The 20,286-nt window shown below is 44.2% G+C and overlaps 1 protein-coding gene across 3 annotated transcripts in view; it reads right to left on the bottom strand.

Annotated features, from left to right (window-relative positions):
• vps13b (vacuolar protein sorting 13 homolog B) overlaps nt 1–20,286 on the bottom strand; it is a 372,345-nt gene that overhangs the window by 199,560 nt on the left and 152,499 nt on the right. For all 3 annotated transcript variants that reach the window (XM_028581593.1, XM_028581590.1, XM_028581591.1), the window contains exons 21-22: nt 18,414–18,546; nt 1,567–1,700 (exon numbers count right to left, since the gene is read on the bottom strand). In XM_028581593.1, coding sequence (XP_028437394.1) covers nt 1,567–1,700; nt 18,414–18,546 — 267 coding nt within the window. The remainder of the gene's footprint in view (nt 1–1,566; nt 1,701–18,413; nt 18,547–20,286) is intronic.

Genomic DNA, 20,286 nt, shown 5'->3' on the forward strand with positions numbered 1-20,286 from the left:
TCACAGTGAAGTTGACCTTTAACTTATTGGGTATAAAATGTCATTCCTTCATCATTTTATCCTATTAGATATTTGTGTGGAATGTTCCCATAATTAGCATATTAATTATTGAGTAATGGCCCAAAACGTGTTTTGTGTGGACGTTTATGCCAAGTTTGAGGAAATTCCCTCAAGGCGTTCCTGAGATATCACATTCACAAGAATGGTACAAATGTATAGACGGACAACCAAAAACATAATGCTTCCAGCATGGCATTAAAATAGAACTATATAAAAGTAGCACTAAAGAAAGAGATACAAAAGAAAAATTAATTATTTATAAGGAATATATACAGTTAAGTGTGTGTGTGTGTGTGTGTGTGTGTGTGTGTGTATATATATACACACACACACAAACAAACTATTTTACAGGTCTTATATCAGTGTAATATGAGTGATTTAAATTATACTGTGATTAGAAAGCTTTAGTTGAAGTGGAAATGAGTAAGGTAGTCGTACAGTAATATGCAAATCCAGCATAACTGAAAGTTCCATGTCACCAAGACATTTAAAGGGCAACTATTATATAGCAGTTTCAGGATAATACTTGCATTTTGTGTTTGTACTAGAACATGTTTACATGCTTTATTGATAATAAAAAATGAAATAAAAACTTTATTTTTCTTCGTACCATGAAAAATCACCAGTAGAGCAGTAAAGTGACCCGAATCTGGGGAGAAATTACCAGCATTGGCCGCCAAGATTACAGCTATATGTAAGCATGCAGCTACTTGACATTTAGCACTAGGCTAACTTTAGATTGTAGTGTAACGAAGCAGCATTTTCTACCATCAAAAATGGCAGATAAAGGTTCTGAACCAAACACTACCCAATAGGACATGTTTCAGCAGTAATGTGACCTGGAACTGGGGAGAATTTAACAATATTGGAAGCCAAGATTACATCTTTTTCTGCTGTTAGCATGTAGCTACTATAGTTAGCAGTGGACACTAATATAATATAGCAGCACTTTCTACAGTCAATAATCACAGATTAAGGCTTTTTAACCAAATACTATATCACCGGTAATGTTTCAGGAGTAATATGACCCGGAATTGGGGAGAATTTAACAACACTGGCAGCCAAGAGGACATTTTACTGCCGTTAGCATGTAGCTACATGTGACAATGTTAACACCGCAGTGGCTTAAAAAACACTCCAGTCCTGCGTACCTGGAGCAGATGACCAATCATAGAAGATTGGCTTAGAGTTGTGTAACACTTAGCCGAGAGTAGAAAAAACTAAAAACTGTTGAAACTGGAGTTTTCAGAACAGTTGGAAATCTGAACGTTTTAGCTCCCCCATGTACTGTACAGTACATGGGGCTTGACCCCTCAGACCTAGACTATAAGGACATGCTACTGGTCCTCCCTGCTCCAAACAGGACTACATACAGTGAAATCTCACATATCACCTACTGGAAAGAAACATCAAAAAGACCACCCTCCAAAGGAAATGTGCTGTAAATGTTGTGTACCTGCTATACAACATGTATGTACAATAATGGTAGAGTATATCGTTTGATACCTGTAGAGTAAGGCGTTTAACAGCATCCCAGGCTTGGGCAATGAGCTCCTTCATTCTCTCCTCTGAGGTTGTCCATGACTCCGCTGCTGTGGTGTCGGGCATCACCCTCATGGGGATGGACAGGGGACGTGATTCTGGAAAAGAAAGAAAGTACTTCAGTACTGTGTGTACCCAATTGCAGTAATGTAAATTTGTTTTGTTTAAACTTCTGGTCCTGTGATGAAGTAACTTCTTTACCACAGAAGTACTGTAGAACCCTGTAACGTGTAATATAAAAACAATATATGGTACACGAGACTGGACTGCCCTGCATTCATCCTACATTTAACTCTCTTCATAATTCACTTTTATTTTCATTTGCTGTACAGTATCATGTTATATGATGTTTAACTGACACTTCATTGAGGTGATGTAATGTTAGCACTCAGGTTTCTTGTCTCCTACAGCAGCGCGCACACACACACACACACACACACACACACACACACACACACACACACACACACACACACACACACACACACACACACACACACACACACACACACACACACACACACACACACACACACACACACACACACCTAGACATGACATGTCCTAGTGGGCCTGCTGTGGTCCAGACAAAGGTTGACAGTCTGCACTGACACTCATGGCAACAGCCAAGCACACACATCCCACAGAAACAACCCCCTAAATTAGCCTTTGCACTAACCCTATTAACCTGAGGGTCCAAGAACAACTTCCCTGTTAATAGACAGTTCTTGTGAGAGAAGCAAAGACACATAAAAGAGAAACTGAGTGTAAGAGAGAGGTGCAGAAGCAGAAATTCGAAGGAACTGAGACAGAGGCATATAGACAGAACACACATTCTACTAGGTTAGCCTGAGGTCTGTGGATGTTAAAGCCATCAGGGCGCCAGAGGTGAGGGAAGGGGGGTCCCTCTGAAGACACATTAGGACATATTCCATGATTTAAAGGTCTGCCTTGCTCAGCAGCTCTATCCCACATTTGTCATGAAACAGCAATGATGTCACAGCACCACAGTGCCTCCTCAGACGCCACGCTCCCAAATATAACTAAAACAGGCAAATGGGTTGGCACGGAAACAAGAGTGTGTTGCCAGGGCAATGGACAAAAAGGATGGTTAAGTTACCCTGATTTGTTGTTGCTGTGGCAACCTGCCTAAAACTTGTGGGTGGCAGTGTGTGTGTGTGTGTGTGTGTGCGCGTGCGTGCATGTGTGTGTGTGTGTGTGTGTGTGTGTGTGTGTGTGCGCGCGTGCGCACATAGACAGCTGAGTGACTAAACTCACAGGTGCGTGTGTGTGTGTGTGTGTGTGTGTGTGTGTGTGTGTGTGTGTGTGTGTGTGTGTGGAAGAAACCAGACTGAGGGCCAAGATCATCGTGTCTGGACTCAGTATTTTCTCACACTCAGCATCCAGGTGCCTCTGGCATTCAGGGACTATGAAATGGACTGTTTTTGTCATGATGCCTACAATCAGTGTTGCATCATCACGTACTATACACATGACCGCACTGTACATTTTGTACATTTGACAACCCATATTTTCCAATCTGCCTTCTCCCTCGTTCTTGTTCGTCAACTACATACACTAGATTCTGTGAGCCTTGTACAGTACACAACCAATTCCAATGTTAGTATACTTTACTAAATATCCACAGCCACAGATGGCAAAAATTGACTTTGACAGGACAGATTGTGTTTCATGGACTGTCTTTCATTGAGTAATGTGCAGAGAGTGCTGCATAAACCACTGTGATATCATTGGGTTGTCAATAGTGTTTTGTTGTAGAGGGCTGTGTCTGTGTGTGTGTGTGTGTGTGTGTGTGTGTGTGTGTGTGTGTGTGTGAGTGTGAGAGAGTATTCCTGTCACACTGCATTAGAGAGCCGTTTCCTGTTCCGCTCTGCAGGGGATCCATATAGACATGACAGAGCTCTGTGGCTGCTGCTCTCTGTCATGTGGCCCAGCTGTCTAGACCAAGGAGACTTTACCCCAGGGACTGGATATGCTCTGTCTGAATGTGTGTTTATTTGTATAGTAGGTTGTGACAAAGTAGTGTAACTGTAAGTTCTTGGGAGCATGAGTCAATGAGTCTGCGCCCACATTGACATCAATGTATGTGCAAAGTGGTGTGTGTGTGTGTGTGTGTGTGTGTGTGTGTGTGTGTGTGTGTGTGTGTGTGTGTGAGAGAGTGAGTGAGTGAGTGAGTGAGTGGTGTGTATGATTTTAACTCAGTTGGTGGTTATCACTGGAAATACCACAGTCTTACTACTTACGTCAGTGTCCTGGTTACCCCCCCTCCACCGTAGACGGAATCCTTGCCCAACCAAACAGTGCCTTACCACATCGGAAAATACAACGGCAAAATATATCCACACACACTGCCCTTGCAATACACGACAGAATACACACTAAAACAGACCCCAAATGATCGTCACATCATTGATGAAATCTTAGAGTAAAAAGATACCACCCTTCTGACATTCAAAACCATCAATTGTACCATGACCCTCCAAATTGCCAAAACAATCTATTACACACCATGAGATAGTTAGCCTGAGGGTGGAGTGGACCCTGTATGGCTAGAAGTTGGAGACTGCCAGGTTGTGTGTGCATTTTGACAATTGCAACTATGATTCCTTTGTGTGGAAATGCACAATTTCAAATATGCAAGCACACATGAGTAGGTATGCAGTGTGCCACATGCAGTATGCACTTGCATTAACCTGTGGAACTAATTTTATATTGCACAACATGCATTAACACATGAGGGCATACACAGATCAGCACAGAGCCTAAAATTAGGACAACAATTCCAGTTTTTACCATTAAAGGTCCCATGGCATGAAAATTTCACATTTGTTTTTTAACATTAATATGAGTTCCCCCAGCCTGCCTATGGTCCCCCAGTGGCTAGAAATGGTGATAGGTGTAAACCGAGCCCTGGGTGTCCTGCTCTGCCTTTGAGAAAATGAAAGCTCAGATGGGCCACTAAGGTCTATATAAAAGTATCCAAAGAGCACCATCAGCACGTCATGAGACCTTTAAATTCAGCTTTTGACACCCTGATCTTCTACTACCTTCTCATTTCAAATCAATACCAACTTCAAAATTTTAGTTTGTCATGTTGAGTCATCATCATCTAGAGTAACCCATCGTTTTTTGTTGCTGATATTATTACTTTTTGGCCAGGCCTCAAAAGGGGTACTGGCTGCAGTTTTAATCTAAAAACTGGTTATTGCCCTAATCCTATAGACCTTATGGCTAACCATTTTTTACTTGAGGGTAGGCAAAACTGTGAATGTCCTTCCCAAGAGAGAGTCTGTTAGGCCAATCAGAAAGTGTGCTAAAGTAGAAGTACATCATAGGCAGCAACGATGCAAGGCCATTCTGCTCTCTGCTTTGTTTTAAATACCATTCCAGGACTGTGTTTGTTAATCCTGGGGTCATTATTTGGAATGAAACTGCCATATCTTGTTATATTGACTTGGCGGCCGCCATTTCTGCAGGGAGGGGATTGAAAAAAAAGAGAGAGGCAGGCAGGGACAGAGAATGAGAAAGACAGAGAACACAAGAGGTCTAAATTCAAATGAAAGAGAAATATGACAAGAGCGCCCAAAGCTCTTAAACCTGCCCAGGACTAACAAGTCCTGAGAGTCCTCTTAAAGTGGGGTTATTCCCCCTGTCTCGTGCCATCTCAGCTATGTCCTCATTTTCACCCTCTGTTAGGCCATTAGGCTAATATCTTATTGGCCAAACTCTGACCATACACCCTTCCCCTCTCCTTTACTCTTTTTTATTTTTTTTTTTACTGTTTTGTTCTCACTCTCCCCCAACACTCCCTCTTTCTCTCTTAGTGTTCAGCTGGTGTGCCAGTCCAGTCCTCTATAAACATTCTAGTGTTCTGATGGTGATTATTCATCCTCTTCAACAGCTCCATCACATCCCCCAGCAAGTGAAAGGACTGGGTCTTTGAAGCCCACAGCACTGAGCATGTGTCACGTGATCAGAGACCAGAGCCCCATTACAACACGTTGACTAAAAGGCGGGAAACAAATCAGTGTTGCCTCATTTGATGATGTACAACAACACCGCCGTGGCAGAGTAACATTGCTGTAAAATGTGTGAGGGTGTGTGGTGTGGCAAGTGTAAATCGCACATCATACACATGTGCAATTCACACTCACCGACACACGTAAGAACGAAAAAACACACACACACATACCCACAGTCACACAACACTAACACCTTAACAGCACCAGTTTCTTCTCAACAACAATGGCACAAAGTATCCATATGTCCTTTCCAAGTGGTTGAGCAAGTCAACCATAAAAACAGCCTCATTGAGGGATCTTGGCATTTCCCCATGCCGCCTGCTATCTTTCTGTTATGTTCCCATTTCCAAATGGTTTACAGTGAGTTGAAGTGTTGTATATTCTGTTACAGCTGCATGCAGAGGCAGCAATGGGGCTCTTTAATAAACTCGCCTGCCTATTTGTTTTGGATGCAAGTCGGTGTTTATTTAAATATTTACGTAACACCATTTGTTATGGGGTTATTAAAGCAGCCTATGAAAAAGTGGTGTGGTCGGGCTGAATGAACGGGTGAGGAATGGGGGTGAGGGGGGTAGCAAGAGGACTGTGTTTTAAGAGTTTTACTTTGCCCATTTATTTCTACTCTACAGACACTGCATGATGTCTCTTCCCACCAGCTATGCTTTAGGAAGTCCCCTAACCAGTCAAGGTAATTGTGAAGGGAAGACTTTTTTTTAAATTCAGGCATGCAGAAACAGACTCTCTGATGTCTCTGGCTAGATAAAAAAAAAAGGGAGAATCACACACATTTCCCATTGCTATCGTCATCACTGTCATCATCATTATCATCAGAGTTGAACCTGATCATACACAACATAGCTATTCAGCCTATACAATATCCAGTTGAGATACTGATCTAAAAAAAAAAAAAAAAAAAAAAAGGGGAGGAGAGATCCTGCCAGCCAGACCATGACAGAACATGTTAAGATGAAAACAAATAAAAAGCGCCTTCTCACAGTGCCAGCAAGACCATTTGAAACATCATTTGTGAAATCATCTCAACCCAGTTTCCAATCCCCTCCTGTTCTCCTGTCATCTGAACTGAGCCCCCTCCAGCCTGCACACTAATCCACGCTACATCTGACGAACCACAACTCAACCCCAACTTCCCTCTCTGCTCCTCTCACTTCAACCTCAAAAACCAAAGCCAACATCCACAAGGCCTAATACCCTTATCATTCATGGAAGCAGAAAAAGGGATACATAAGGACAAATCTATTCCCCACAGACTGGTTTGCGCGGGCTCATCAGTGTGCGGAGGCCAGACACATTCTCATCGAGCGAGTAGAGTTCCCTACAGACTACAACCATGCTTCTCAGGGGTGGGGAGGGTGGGGGAGTCCTATCTCATTATTCTCCTTTTCTTGTTTTCTTTCCCTTCTCCAACCATCATTACCTTGATAAATTATTGACTTTACCAGAAAAATTAAACTATATAAATAACTCCACAATGAAAATATTATCCCTTTCTGAAAAGTGCACAGCAGCCAATAAAAACCTGCCTGACTTCCATCAGGCTACTTGGGCTTGGATTATGTTATGTATGACTGTGGAGTTCTGCGTGAAGTAGTCCCATCAGTTCTCTCTCTCTTTTATACGTGTGTAAATGGATGTATATATTAGTTTCTCACTGCTGTTTCTTTATGCAAAATATATTGATTCATGTCTTTCCAGAATATACCCCTCTCAACCATGAAACCTGGACTTTCTTTCCTGTTCCCAACCTTTTTTGCTGACGCACTACGGTTGAGATCACAGAAAAGCCATCAGTACGGAAATGTTTTTGTGAGGCCCAAAGCCCCGACTACCACCAGATATTTTCTTCTAGCTTGCAGATTGACAATATGAACAATGCAAATGTTTCCTCGTCTCTCTTTCTGGTCCTCCCAGTAAACAGCTAAATTATATCTAATCCCATCATCCAGACCACTAGCAGACAGGAACTAAGACAACAGTTCTCCTTCCAACCTTTTAGAAGCACAGCCAGATTGTAGGATAGGTTTCTCAGAGCGCCAACGGCTAATTTTAGGATTGAAAAGGAAAGCCGGTGAGATCATTATTCTGGTAAATGTTAGAGAACAATGAGAAGCTCGGGACTCGGGAGGGTCTCGATCAGAAACAGAGTGCTGCTGCCAAAAGGAACATTCATTAGGGACAAATAAAGAAAATACTTAGAGGCTAGTTTTATGTGAACCAATTTGTGGTGTAATTGTGCGGGCAGACAGAAATCGACCTCAAAATGAGAAGAAACGACTTGTTTTCAAAGTTGCTCTTCCACGGCCTTTTCTTGTAAAGGGTAATCACACAAAAACAACCGTTAACACTTCTGATGATGTTACTAAGCAATATTCAAACAAACCCGGGATGTGATGTTTATTTTTTTTAAATGAAGTACCAAACCTCTAGTATATCCACCAGAATATTTAGTCAGACCATATTACTTTGACCAGAAAAGCCTGATGGACTGACCATAACTATTAGTTATTATAAAAGCCAACCAGAGCCATACAAATATGCAAAAGGAGCATTTTGAAGAAACATTTAGCACAAACACCACCTAGACTAGGCTTACAAATTAGTATTTGTACAGTACATGAACAGAGTATGCCATTATAAAACACAAACCAATTCAAAGAGAAATATGAGTCCTTATGTGATGGAGAGCCGATCTTAATTGCAGACGCGTGTCTTTAGTAACATGAACATAACTATAATATATTTTACAATGTGCTGTGTTCAAAGTCTCTGTCATCCGCTTTGGTCCAATTCAGCCAATGCTGGTTATGAAAGTCAGCGGTGTTTTGTAACATGTACCCTGTATATTTTAACATGTGCAATGACCAAAACCAGAAAAGAAGAGAGACAGGGTGAAATATTTAGTTGCCAACTGGAGCTGAGTGGATATGGATTCTGAGATTTGAGCTGGGCAGCCCCACAGTCCCAGCATGATATCACCTTGCCCTCAGTGCTTTCTGCAGTGAACTGGTGCTGTGTGTCTCTGTACATTTGCCTACACATTAACAGGCACCTTACAAAAGCCTGCAGGAAAGTCCCCCTTGATTACTACGAAACTGTAGCTAGGCTGAATGTGGTAACAAAACAACATAACACTCTCTTTACATCATAAAAGTGCCAGGCATGCATTCAAATGGCCAATTGGAAGCAGGGACATCTAGCGAGTGCAATTGTTCTGAGGAGGCTTTGAACTGCTAAAAACTCTGAAAATGATTTTCTTCCAGTGGATTATGATTTATTCTGTAACTCCCTGTGGGGAAATCAATAGCTCAAGTGGAAAACTATCATAGTCAATAGGCACAGAGAAACACTGCTTTTGCCAATTTATAATCAGGCCGAACAAAACACCAATCTATATCAATACTTCATATATCCAACACATCAGGTCATTTAATCCTATAACAGTATTTCAAACAGCCACACTGTGGACAGGAAAACTGTTAACTTATATTTTTGAATTGACCACTTTAATGCATGGTTAGAGTACTGTGGGCTTCAGAGTGGCTCTTGGGGGACAGGGGCCAGAACATATGTATACTGGACTAGAAGATCTTACCGTAGTGGACTCAAAGAGAGTCAGACAGTTAATCTTTTTTTCTTCTTCTTTTCAGTGTGTTCCATTAATGGACTAGCAGCAGTATTGAGACAGTTGGGACTACAATTATTGCGGGATGAAAAGTAGTAAGATTTCATCTGTAGCATATTTTATAGCAGCAGCTCAAGTGACTCAAGGTAAACCTTAACGGGTGTAACCAGGATTGTGACAGCATCAACACATCACGAGCATTCAGGGGACTTCAGGGACTAAATATTTGAGTTGCACACTTTAAAGGAAAATTTGTCACCTTTTATGTGGATGTCCAATCAGTGTTGATGGTAAATGTAGTCGACTAAAACAATAAATTCCTCTGTGCGTGCTATATTGACTGAGAAAGCTGCTGTTTACGGTTGCAAAACCAGCGCCATAGTTGGAGACAAGAAAGAACTAATAGGGACCTATCTTAACGATCTAAGCACACGGCGTGAAGCGCCTGGCGCAGGTGTGTTTAGGGTGTGTCCAAATCCACTTTTGCTAGTTTGATGGTGGTAAAAAAGGATCCGTGTGCCGGGCGCATGGTCCAAAAGGGTTGTACTTAGTGTCTTCATTAATCAGAGGTGTGTTTTGGGCATAACATGCAATAAACCAATCAGAGAGTCATCTCCCATTCCCTTTAAAAACCAGGCGCGTTTGGACCTTGGCGCATTGCTATTATGATGGATGATTTGCACCGTAATATTTTTTTTTGTAATCTTCTGCATGTGTGTGTGCTGCTGTGCGTCCCTGTGTGTGTAACAAGCATAGTATGCGCGCGCTGTGCACAAGCCTAGGAGCATTTTACTAATTTGCTGTTAAAATAACAATGAAATGCTGCGCTACTGACTTTAGACCTGGTTTTTGTTGGTCAATGGAGCGATCACTTCCCGCTGCCTCAAGATAGCACTACGCCCAGAATGCACCTGAACACACCTCCCTGTAAGACCAGCACACCCATGGGCCACAGATGGGCGCAGGTGCATTTGCTATTAAAACAATGCGGGCGCTGGACGGGAAACTGACAACTGCGTCGGTCTTAAACTAGCAAAGACACCTGTGTCGGGCTTTGCGCTGCGCCGGGTGCAAGATAGGGCCCTAAGTCTGTTTCAGCTCTGATTTCTCTGGGTAGCCAAGGGGCGGGCTCTACATGTCGCTCAATAACAAAACTTCCTTGTTCTCTTTGCTTGGATTGCAAACTAGCTACGTTTCAAACAGTGGAAATGGCATCACAAAAAGTGAGAGTGCAGACTATGTTATGGACACACTGAGCAATTTATTGCTTCAAATGATTACAATGACCATCAGCACTGATAGGTCATCCACGTAGAAGGTGGTGAATTTTCCCTTTAAAGTGAATTCAAAGTCTCGGTCATCCCCCGGAACTGGCTTCGGTCCAATTCAGCCAATGCTGGTTGTTTGCGGTGTTTTGTAACATGTACCCTGTATATTTTAACATGTGCAACGACCAAAACCAGAAAAGAAGAGAGACAGGGTGAAATATTTAGTTGCCAACTGGAGTTGAGTGGATATGGGTTCTGAGATTTGAGCTGGGCAGCCCCACAGTCCCAGTATGATATCACCTTGCCCTCAGTGCTTTCTGGGGAAATGATCTGTAGTGAGGGCACTGGTATTTGCAACAAATACCAGTGTAATGGTTCCTATAAGAACCTCATGACGTCTTCTCCTGAAGCCCATCTGAGTAGCAGCACTAGTGGCAGTCCAGTTGGCTGTCTAGCCCTGTTGAGCCTGAGCCAGTCTTATGTGTTTATTCCCCATGCATCCCTGTGAATGGCAGTTTGAACACGTGTCGACTCCAACTGGCAAACGACCTGCACATCTCTCCTCTGTTTACCTAAATAGATGACTGAAGACTGAAAAATAAAATGTCTGCTGCAGTGATTACAGCCCCCTTAGAGTCCCCTGAGAAATGATTTGCCAGCAATAAACCCGCAACTAAAATCGACCTTGTCATATATGTGGACTTTTATTTGAAGTCCCGTTAAAACAAGCATATTAGAGCTATCAAGGAAAATGCCAAATGATAATTTAGCAAAAAGAAGGGGAAAAAAAGAATTTGTGTTCACGCTCCATAAGGGGGAAAAATGAGCTGGTCCATTTCAATTAATTTCTTACAACTACACAACTTATTTCAAAGGGCAATTATTAATTTGCCTGAAAACCTTGCTCCGTCACAGCTGATGAGATGACGGTCCATCAAAACACAATGCTCATTTCTCAACTACATCAGCTTTACCCTTTAGTAAATCATTATGGCTTATTGATTCAACCCAAGCTAAACAGCTGGATCTGATGTCCTGGGGTAAACATGCAGCAATTACAAATAGATTCTGGAAAATCCATCAGATCACTCGCTGCAGCTAAATGGCTTTAGAGATGAAATGCATCCTGCTGACACAAGAAAAGCAGAAGACAGTTTTATGTCCAGCTAACAATCAACAACGTATAAACACCACAGGAAAACATGATACACTTGTTGGATTTTAGGGCTGACCCTGGCCAGTGTTATTTTTTTTACGTAACAGCTAGACAAGAGTGAGCTCCCATCATCTCCCTCCTGTTTAAACTTCCAGCTCCTTATTCACAGTATGCTCCACACATGGTAAATCAATTAATAAATCATTTTTAGAGAGCCTAATTCCAATCATAACATGTTAGATGTCAGCAGCTCTTCTCATGAGGTGACGGGGGAAGGGGGGAGAGAGGAGGAGAGGAGATATCCACCCTAACAACAGAAATCCACGTGTTATTCCCATGGCCTTGAGCCTTTCAGGAGTCCTCGCTCACCACGGTTCTAATGTGTTTGTCAATTGAGTACAGTTATAGGGTTAACATATGTTAAATCAGTTTTTAGGATGGATTTTTACCTGAGCTGCCTCAGCAAATAGCTCTTTTCACAACAGTCTACATTAAACAACTATTACCCGAAGGGAAGTATAATGATAGATCATTCTACATATCACGTTTCTGTGCATCAGAGTATCAACCCCACCGTGGCCAGCCTACCCTGGGGAATATGAAGAATTAACATTCCATTTATTATCCTCCAATTAATCACAGGAACAATGTATTATTAAGAGAAATGAGGTGGAGCAGAATTTCTATTATTGAATCTCAAAAAAAAAGTGTATCAAGTATCACCACAATCCAACAACCCAAGAAGATGTGGGGAGTTCACATTTTTCATTCATGGCCGAAGAACTAAAGTCATATTCACATACAGAGAAACAAAATAGTTAATTGCAGGAAGGATGCATTATGAAGTAACAAGGATAAGGTGGAACTGGAGTTCTGGGATGAAGGAAACAAAATACATGCTGTGCTGCAAGTCCTCTGTAGTGTTGAGCTGTAGTCTATCAAGATTTTCTGACTGCAGGGTGGCTTATTGTTTCACCATGATTAAAACCACAGGGGCTAAATGCCTCTGGCCTTTACTTATTCTGATTGCTCGCGGAAACAATTTGTAACTTTTCATTACATCTACTCCTGTAACACCGCAGCAATTTCCAGAGAAGATGCTATTCATTTACTTGCAAGTTTGATTCCAAAGTAGAGCGCTGGAATGAAGGCACTGATGGTTGAATTTCAAGGAAACACAGTCCCAGCACCTAGTTACCAATGTCTTGTTTTCACTTCACAAGAGAAATATTTGGATAATAAAGAGCTTGAGTCTGACTCAGTTTGTGTTTCTAGCTAACTAATGCAGTCCAACAATGAGAAAATAGGTCTAACACTAAACACTCCAATAGACACAACTTCAGCCCAGATGTGCTGATCACTTAACATTTTAACAGCCAACGCACTGTGTAAGTGTGTTTGTGTGTGTGTGTGCGCGCATGCGTGTATGTATGTATGTATGTATGTATGTATGTGTCATCGGTTAATTCTAAAATCCAGGCTAGGCTTTGTTTTCAATCCTGTCACATAGTGACCCAAATGCAGACAGCACGACTAGGAATGTAAAAACACTACAAAAACATAATAAAAAGAAACGGACAGCTACCCAGACAGAAAAACAGCTTCACAAACAGAAAAACAAGAAGTCGGACAACAAGGCAGAGGACCAGTCACAGAGATAGATAGCTAATGGAGAGGAGGCCATGCACATTAGTGTCAGTTGAGTGTTGCTGACAAGCTACAGCCTGATTTAGCTTTGTGTGCAGCGTTGGAGCCAAGGTGACTGTTTACTGACAACCCCTAATGAGATGTGAGTAAGCAAAGATGCTGATGTATTGAAAGGCAATTAAGGCTAATTTTGAATGAAACAAGGAACAGAGGGAAAACCAGTAGGGAAATGGCGGCGTGACCTTTCAGCTCTTAGCTTTTAAAGCGAGCAAGGAAATAACCCTAATGGCCTTTTTTTTTAGATCCCGAAATGTCAAAAGGAGCATTTTTTCAAAACACTTTACAATGTGGGGGACATCATAGACATGCAATGTTATTTACAGCTACAGGATGACTTCACCCAAAACAGGGATTCATCACTCCTGTTAGAAACACTTTTCCCAGGGACTTAAAAAAGAAGAAGAAGAAAAAAAGAGAAAAATAACCACTTGCTTATTTCCCCTGACTCTTCCCTGCGATGCTTTGGCAGAGAATGGTTCAACCGTTAAAGTGTTTAGAGGACCTGGAGCCCAAACACTGTGAGAGTCAAACAGTAGAGGCTGGGAAGACTTTTTTTTAAACTTATTTATTTATTCGTTTTTTAAACTTTGTAACTAATTAAGTTACATGAAGCTAGCCAAGGCGTTCCATTGGATCCCATTAATTAAATATATATATAGGGGGACATGAGAGAGGAGGTGGGCTATTAGGTTCATGAATACACATGAGTAATAAATGAAAACCATTTCTGCAGTCAGTAAGGCTCTGTGTTGTGTCATGGACAGCTCCTTAACAGAGAGACTGCTCCAGCCATCCTCCCTGGTTGGATGGTAAGAATACATAGGTACTATACAGTGTGTGTGTGTGTGTGTGTGTGTGTGTCTCTGTCTGTCTGTCTGTCTGTCTGTCTGTCTGTGTTTTAGGTAGTTTTTTGTGATCACCATACAATATGCCGAAGGTCCACTAAACAATTCCTCACACTGATTAAAAAAAAATACCATTATTAGGTCTAGTAGCTAAATTCCTGTCTCACCTGTCTTTCCGCAATCAACCTTAACGCTTATGGTTACTGTTGGCTACTTGTCAGTTTGTTCTTGACACTAAAGCAAGCACTCCCTCTCCATCCCATGGGCCCACCACCTGTGGGAGGAACCGTTGGGGTCGGGTGCAATGCCACATGGGTGGCAGTGAAGGTCAGGGGCCTCGACGGACCAGACCCGGGCGGCAGACGCTGGCTCTGGGGACGTGGAACGTCACCTCTCTGTGGGGGAAGGAGCCGGAACTGGTGCGGGAGGTGGAGCGCTACCGGTTAGATCTGGTGGGGCTTACCTCTACGCACAGTCTTGGTTCTGGAACCATACTCCTGGATAGGGGTTGGACTCTTTTCTTCTCCGGAGTTGCCCAGGGTGTGAGGCGCCGGGCGGGTGTGGGGATACTCACAAGCCCCCAGCTGAGCGCCGCTGTGTTGGAGTTTACCCCGGTGGACGAGAGGGTCGCCTCCCTACGCCTGCGGGTTGTGGGGGGGAAAACTGACTGTTGTTTGTGCATATGCACCAAACAGGAGTTCGGAGTATTCGGCCTTCTTGGAGACCTTGACTGGAGTCCTGCATGGGGCTCCAGTGGGGACTCCATTGTTCTGCTGGGGACTTCAACGCACACGTGGGCAATGATGGAGACACCTGGAGGCGTGATTGGGAGGAACGGCCTCCCTGATCTAAACCAGAGTGGTTGTTTGTTGTTGGACTTCTGTGCTAGTCATGGATTGTCTATAACAAACACCATGTTCGAACATAGGGATGCTCATAAGTGTACCTGGTACCAGAGCACCCTAGGCCAAGGTCAATGATCGATTTTATAATCGTTTCATCTGATCTGAGGCCGTATGTTTTGGACACTGGGGTGGAGAGAGGGGCAGAGCTGTCAACTGATCACCATCTGGTGGTGAGTTGGGTCAGAGGGTGGGGAAGACTCTGGACAGACCTGGTAAGCCCAAACGTGTAGTGCGGGTAAATTGGGAACGTCTGGAGGAGGCCCCTGTCCATCAGACTTTCAACTCACACCTCCGGGCGGAGCTTTTCGTGCATCCCTGTGGAGGCTGGGGGCATTGAACCCGAGTGGACAATGTTCAAAGTTTCCATTGCTGAAGCTGCGGCGAGGAGCTGTGGTCTTAGGGTCTTAGGTGCCTCAAGGGGCGGTAACCCACGAACACCGTGGTGGACACTGGTGGTCAGGGAAGCCGTCCGACTGAAGAAGGAGTCTTTCCGGGATATGTTATCCCGAGGACTCGGAGGCAGTTGCAGGGCACCGGCGGGGCCCGAAGGGCTGCAGCCTCTGCCGTGAAAAGAGGCAAAGCAGCGGGTGTGGGAGAAGTTTGGAGAAGACATGGAGAAGGACTTTCGGTCAGCACCAAAGTGCTTCTGGAAAACTGTTCGCCACCTCAGGAGGGGAAGGGGAACCATCCAAGCTGTGTACAGTAAGGATGGGACACTGTTGACCTCAACTGAGGAGGTAATAGGGGCGGTGGAAGGAGCACTTTGAGGAACTCCTGAATCCGACTAATACGCCCTCTATGTTAGAGGCAGAGCTGGAGGATAACGGGGGATTGTCGCCGATTTCCCAGGCGGAAGTCACTGATGTAGTCAAACAACTACACAGTGGCAAAGCCCGGGGATTGATGAGATCCGTCCAGAAATGCTCAAGGCTCTGGGTGTGGAGGGGCTGTCCTGGTTGACACGCCTTTTCAACATTGCGTGGAAGTCTGGGGCGGTGCCAAAGGAGTGGCAGACTGGGGTGGTGGTTCCCCTTTTTTAAAAGGGGACCAGAGGGTGTGCCAATTATAGGGGTATCACACTTCTCAGCCTCCCTGGTAAAGTCTACTCCAAGGTGCTGGAAAGGAGGGTTCGGCCGATAGTCGAACCTCGGGTTGAGGAGGAACAATGCGGATTCCGTCCCTGGTCGTGGAACAACGGACCAGCTCTTCACTCGCAAGGATCCTGGAGGGAGCCTGGGAGTATGCCCAACCGGTCTACATGTGTTTTGTAGATTTGGAGAAGGCGTATGACCGGGTCCCCCGGGAGATACTGTGGGAGGTGCTGCGGGAGTATGGGGTGAGGGGGTCTCTACTCAGAGCCATCCAATCTCTGTATGACCAAAGTGAGAGCTGTGTCCGGGTTCTCGGTAGTAAGTCGGACTCGTTTCAGGTGAGGGTTGGCCTCCGCCAGGGCTGCGCTTTGTCACCAATCCTGTTTGTAATATTTATGGACAGGATATCGAGGCGTAGTCGGGGTGGGAAGGGGTTGCAGTTCGGTGGGCTGGGGATCTCATCGCTGCTCTTTGCAGATGATGTGGTCCTGATGGCATCATCGGCCTGCGACCTTCAGCACTCACTGGATCGGTTCGCAACCGAGTGTGAAGCGGTTGGGATGAGGATCAGCACCTCTAAATCTGAGGCCATGGTTCTCAGCAGGAAACCGATGGAATGCCTTCTCCGGGTAGGGAATGAGTCCTTACCCCAAGTGAAGGAGTTCAAGTACCTTGGGGTTGTGTTCGCGAGTGAGGGGACAATGGAGCGGGAGATTGGTCGGAGAATCGGGCGCAGCGGGTGCGGTATTGCATTCAATCTATCGCACCGCTGTGACGAAAAGAGAGCTGAGCCAGAAGGCAAAGCTCTCGATCTACCGGGTCAGTTTTCGTTCCTACCCTCACCTATGGTCATGAAGGCTGGGTCATGACCGAAAGAACGAGATCCAGGGTACAAGCGGCGAAATGGGTTTCCTCAGGAGGGTGGCTGGCGTCTCCCTTAGAGATAGGGGTGAGAAGCTCAGTCATCCGTGAGGAGCTCGGAGAGAGCCGCTGCTCCTTTGCGTCGAAAGGAGCCAGTTGAGGTGGTTCGGGCATCTGGTAAGGATGCCCCCTGGGCGCCTCCCTAGGGAGGTGTTCCAGGCACGTCCAGCTGGGAGGAGGCCTTGGGGAAGACCCAGGACTAGGTCGAGGGATTATATCTCCAACCTGGCCTGGGAACGCCGATCCCCAGTCGGAGCTGGTTAATGTTGCTCGGGAAAGGGAAGTTTGGGGTCCCCTGCTGGAGCTGCTCCCCCCGCGACCCGACACCGGATAAGCGGACGAAGATGGATGGATGGACTAAAGCAAGCAGTCACATCCTTGACAAGGTCCAAAACTGCATCTATTCTCCCTCATCCCTGTCCTTCTCTCCTCTTTTTCTCCAATATGTCCATCTCCATCCAAAGGGTTCAGAGTTTCCTACTTCCTACTGAAAAATTCTGGAAAGGATCTAAGGAAGGACGATGCTACAGGAGTGCGTGAGAGTGTCTGTGTGTGTGTGGCATGCACAGGTGTGTACATGTACAGTATAAACCTGATAAGTACTGTACATGTATTCTGTTAAGTTGTATGTGTGTGTGTGTGTGTGTGTGTGTGTGTGTGTGTGTACGCACTGAATGTGTCTGTTCTGAACGGGGAGGGGTCCCCAGAAAGCGGAAAACTGGCATCGAAGAATCAAAGGCTCCACACAGCCAAGCCCTCTATTCTGGGCATCCAGAGCCCACAGTAATACTACCAGAGGAGGAAAACAGAGGACATGCCTGAATATGAGGTGTCCTCTGTGAAATGGGTTCACTCAGGTGTCAGCAAGCTGTAGTGTGTTATGTAACAACATAGTAACATGATTTAATTGCATAGAAACAAGGTTAAATTTAGTAAAATGTTGTTATTCCACTACTGAAAGACCATATCCTTAAACATAGAAACAGTGGTAGTTATTGCAAATATCAAGGGAGAAGTTAATGTCGCTGCAGTTTTCATTTGGTGATATTAATCTTTACACAAAACACACCTGAAAACAAAGAGAGAAGATCGTGATCTTTTACAAGTCTGTTCCCATTATGTGTGTAAACCTCTCTGCTGCATGGAATTGATGTCATGTTATTATATGAAGTGCAATGTCACAGTAATATCTTCAATATTATACATTTAACACAGCTTGGGGTTGGTCGACCTACCTGTCACTGTCTTAGTTTTGACCGGACTGCTGGCATAGTCTGAGGCCTGATTGGAGGGCTGTTTGGCCAGTGGCGTGCTCCCTACCGACACCTCGTCCTCTCTCCTCTTGGCCTGAGGAACTGAACCTGGAGTCTGCAATGACACCAGAGCATGACTGAGCACCAATGAGGTCATGGGAAAGGAAATATGTTGTTTTATTGTAACATGAATGCATTTCCATTAAATATGCATTAATTCAGTCTTTTGAAAAAAAGACCACGTCATCAGGTGTAATAGCACAAACTATTCAAATATTGTTCTGTATTGTACCAACATTGTTCTGTGTTAGTAAGACCCTGACCTGGGGATAACTTTACAGATCTGGGTTAATCAGGAGACGCAATGCATAATGCAATGCAAGACAAAAAGGGAGGCAGAGAGAGAAAAAGGAAAGAAAAATGCAGTGGAACACAACAGAGGCCTCCAAGACCAACAAGGACTAGTGACAGCTCCCTGTTTTTTTTGAGCAGTCTCCCATGCTGCTGGCAGGCCAAACACACACACTCAAACACACACACAGACACACACACGCGCGCACACACCCTGGCTGGCAGGGACATGGCTGAAAGACAGAAGAGTGGAAGGTTGGTCTGAAATAAGGAAACCCCATTAGCATCAGCCAGCAGCAGCACTAGGCTATGATGCAGCTGCACAAGGCTGCAGGCCAACCACGTACTGTAGCCTGTGTAAACACACACACACACACACACACACACACACACACACACACACACACACACACACACACACCTTTTCAATGACTGGGTCGGGACCCAAAGGCTAGTTGTGGTAAGATAAAAAATGGGCCCCGAAATTACATTAGTATTTGAAACTACTGACTGAGGTATGAGGCCAAATCCTTCTAAGGTTTTTGCAACTTAAAGGACAAATCCGGCGCAAAATGAACCTAGGGGTTAATAACACGCGTGTACCGAGTCGACCCTTCTCTGGGATCTGTTTTCATGCTAATCGAATGTGACCAGTTTTAGCGCGAACTGCTAATTAGCTTATAAAGCTAGTCGTCGGGGCACGGGTAAATTAAAAAGAAATTGCTATTTCTATACCACTAACAACCAGTAACATAGCTCAAGCACGGTGTTCGTCGTTCGACTGGTCGTGACTGTTTGCCCCAGATGGCGCCCACCTGTATACATGAAAGGTACTGTCTTTATAAACTATCTTTTTAATAAACGGTCTGTCCACTTACAAAGTTCTCAATGCTTTCGGTTTACATGTAGGGACCCTCATTATGCTACTGTGGAAGTGTGGTGCTATTTTGAGCCTTGTTAGTGGTGTAGAAATAGAGATTTCTTTTTACTTTACCCGTGGCCCAAAGACTAGCATTATAAGCCAATTAGCAGTTTGAGATAAAACTGGTCACATTCAATTAGCATGAAAACAGATCCCACAGAAGGGTCGTCTCGGTACACGTGTTATTAACCCCTAGGTTCATTTTGCGCCGGTTTTGTCCTTTAACATACAGTAGGGTGAAATGCTGTAGGCCACTAGGTTAGTTGAAATGCATCTTTTAAAAAAACAACTTATATACACAGTATACATGACACTAAAATACTGTATATACAAACCATATGACTGTTTTTTGGTTCATGGCGTCGAGAAAAAAATGCTAAATACAACAAAACATATTATATAATTCAGTTTGTACACTTCATGGGAAATATGTGCTTGGCTACATTTGTAATACTCTATGCTAAAAGCAGGTACCTTACCCAATGACCATCGCTCATTCCTGGTGGATGACATAGTATGAGCTAACTCCTTCTACCACACACACTGAGGGGCGATGAAAACAGCCAAGGCAAATGCCTGTTT

This window comes from Perca flavescens, chromosome 6 (assembly GCF_004354835.1).
Source record: "Perca flavescens isolate YP-PL-M2 chromosome 6, PFLA_1.0, whole genome shotgun sequence".
Taxonomy (NCBI): domain Eukaryota; kingdom Metazoa; phylum Chordata; class Actinopteri; order Perciformes; family Percidae; genus Perca; species Perca flavescens.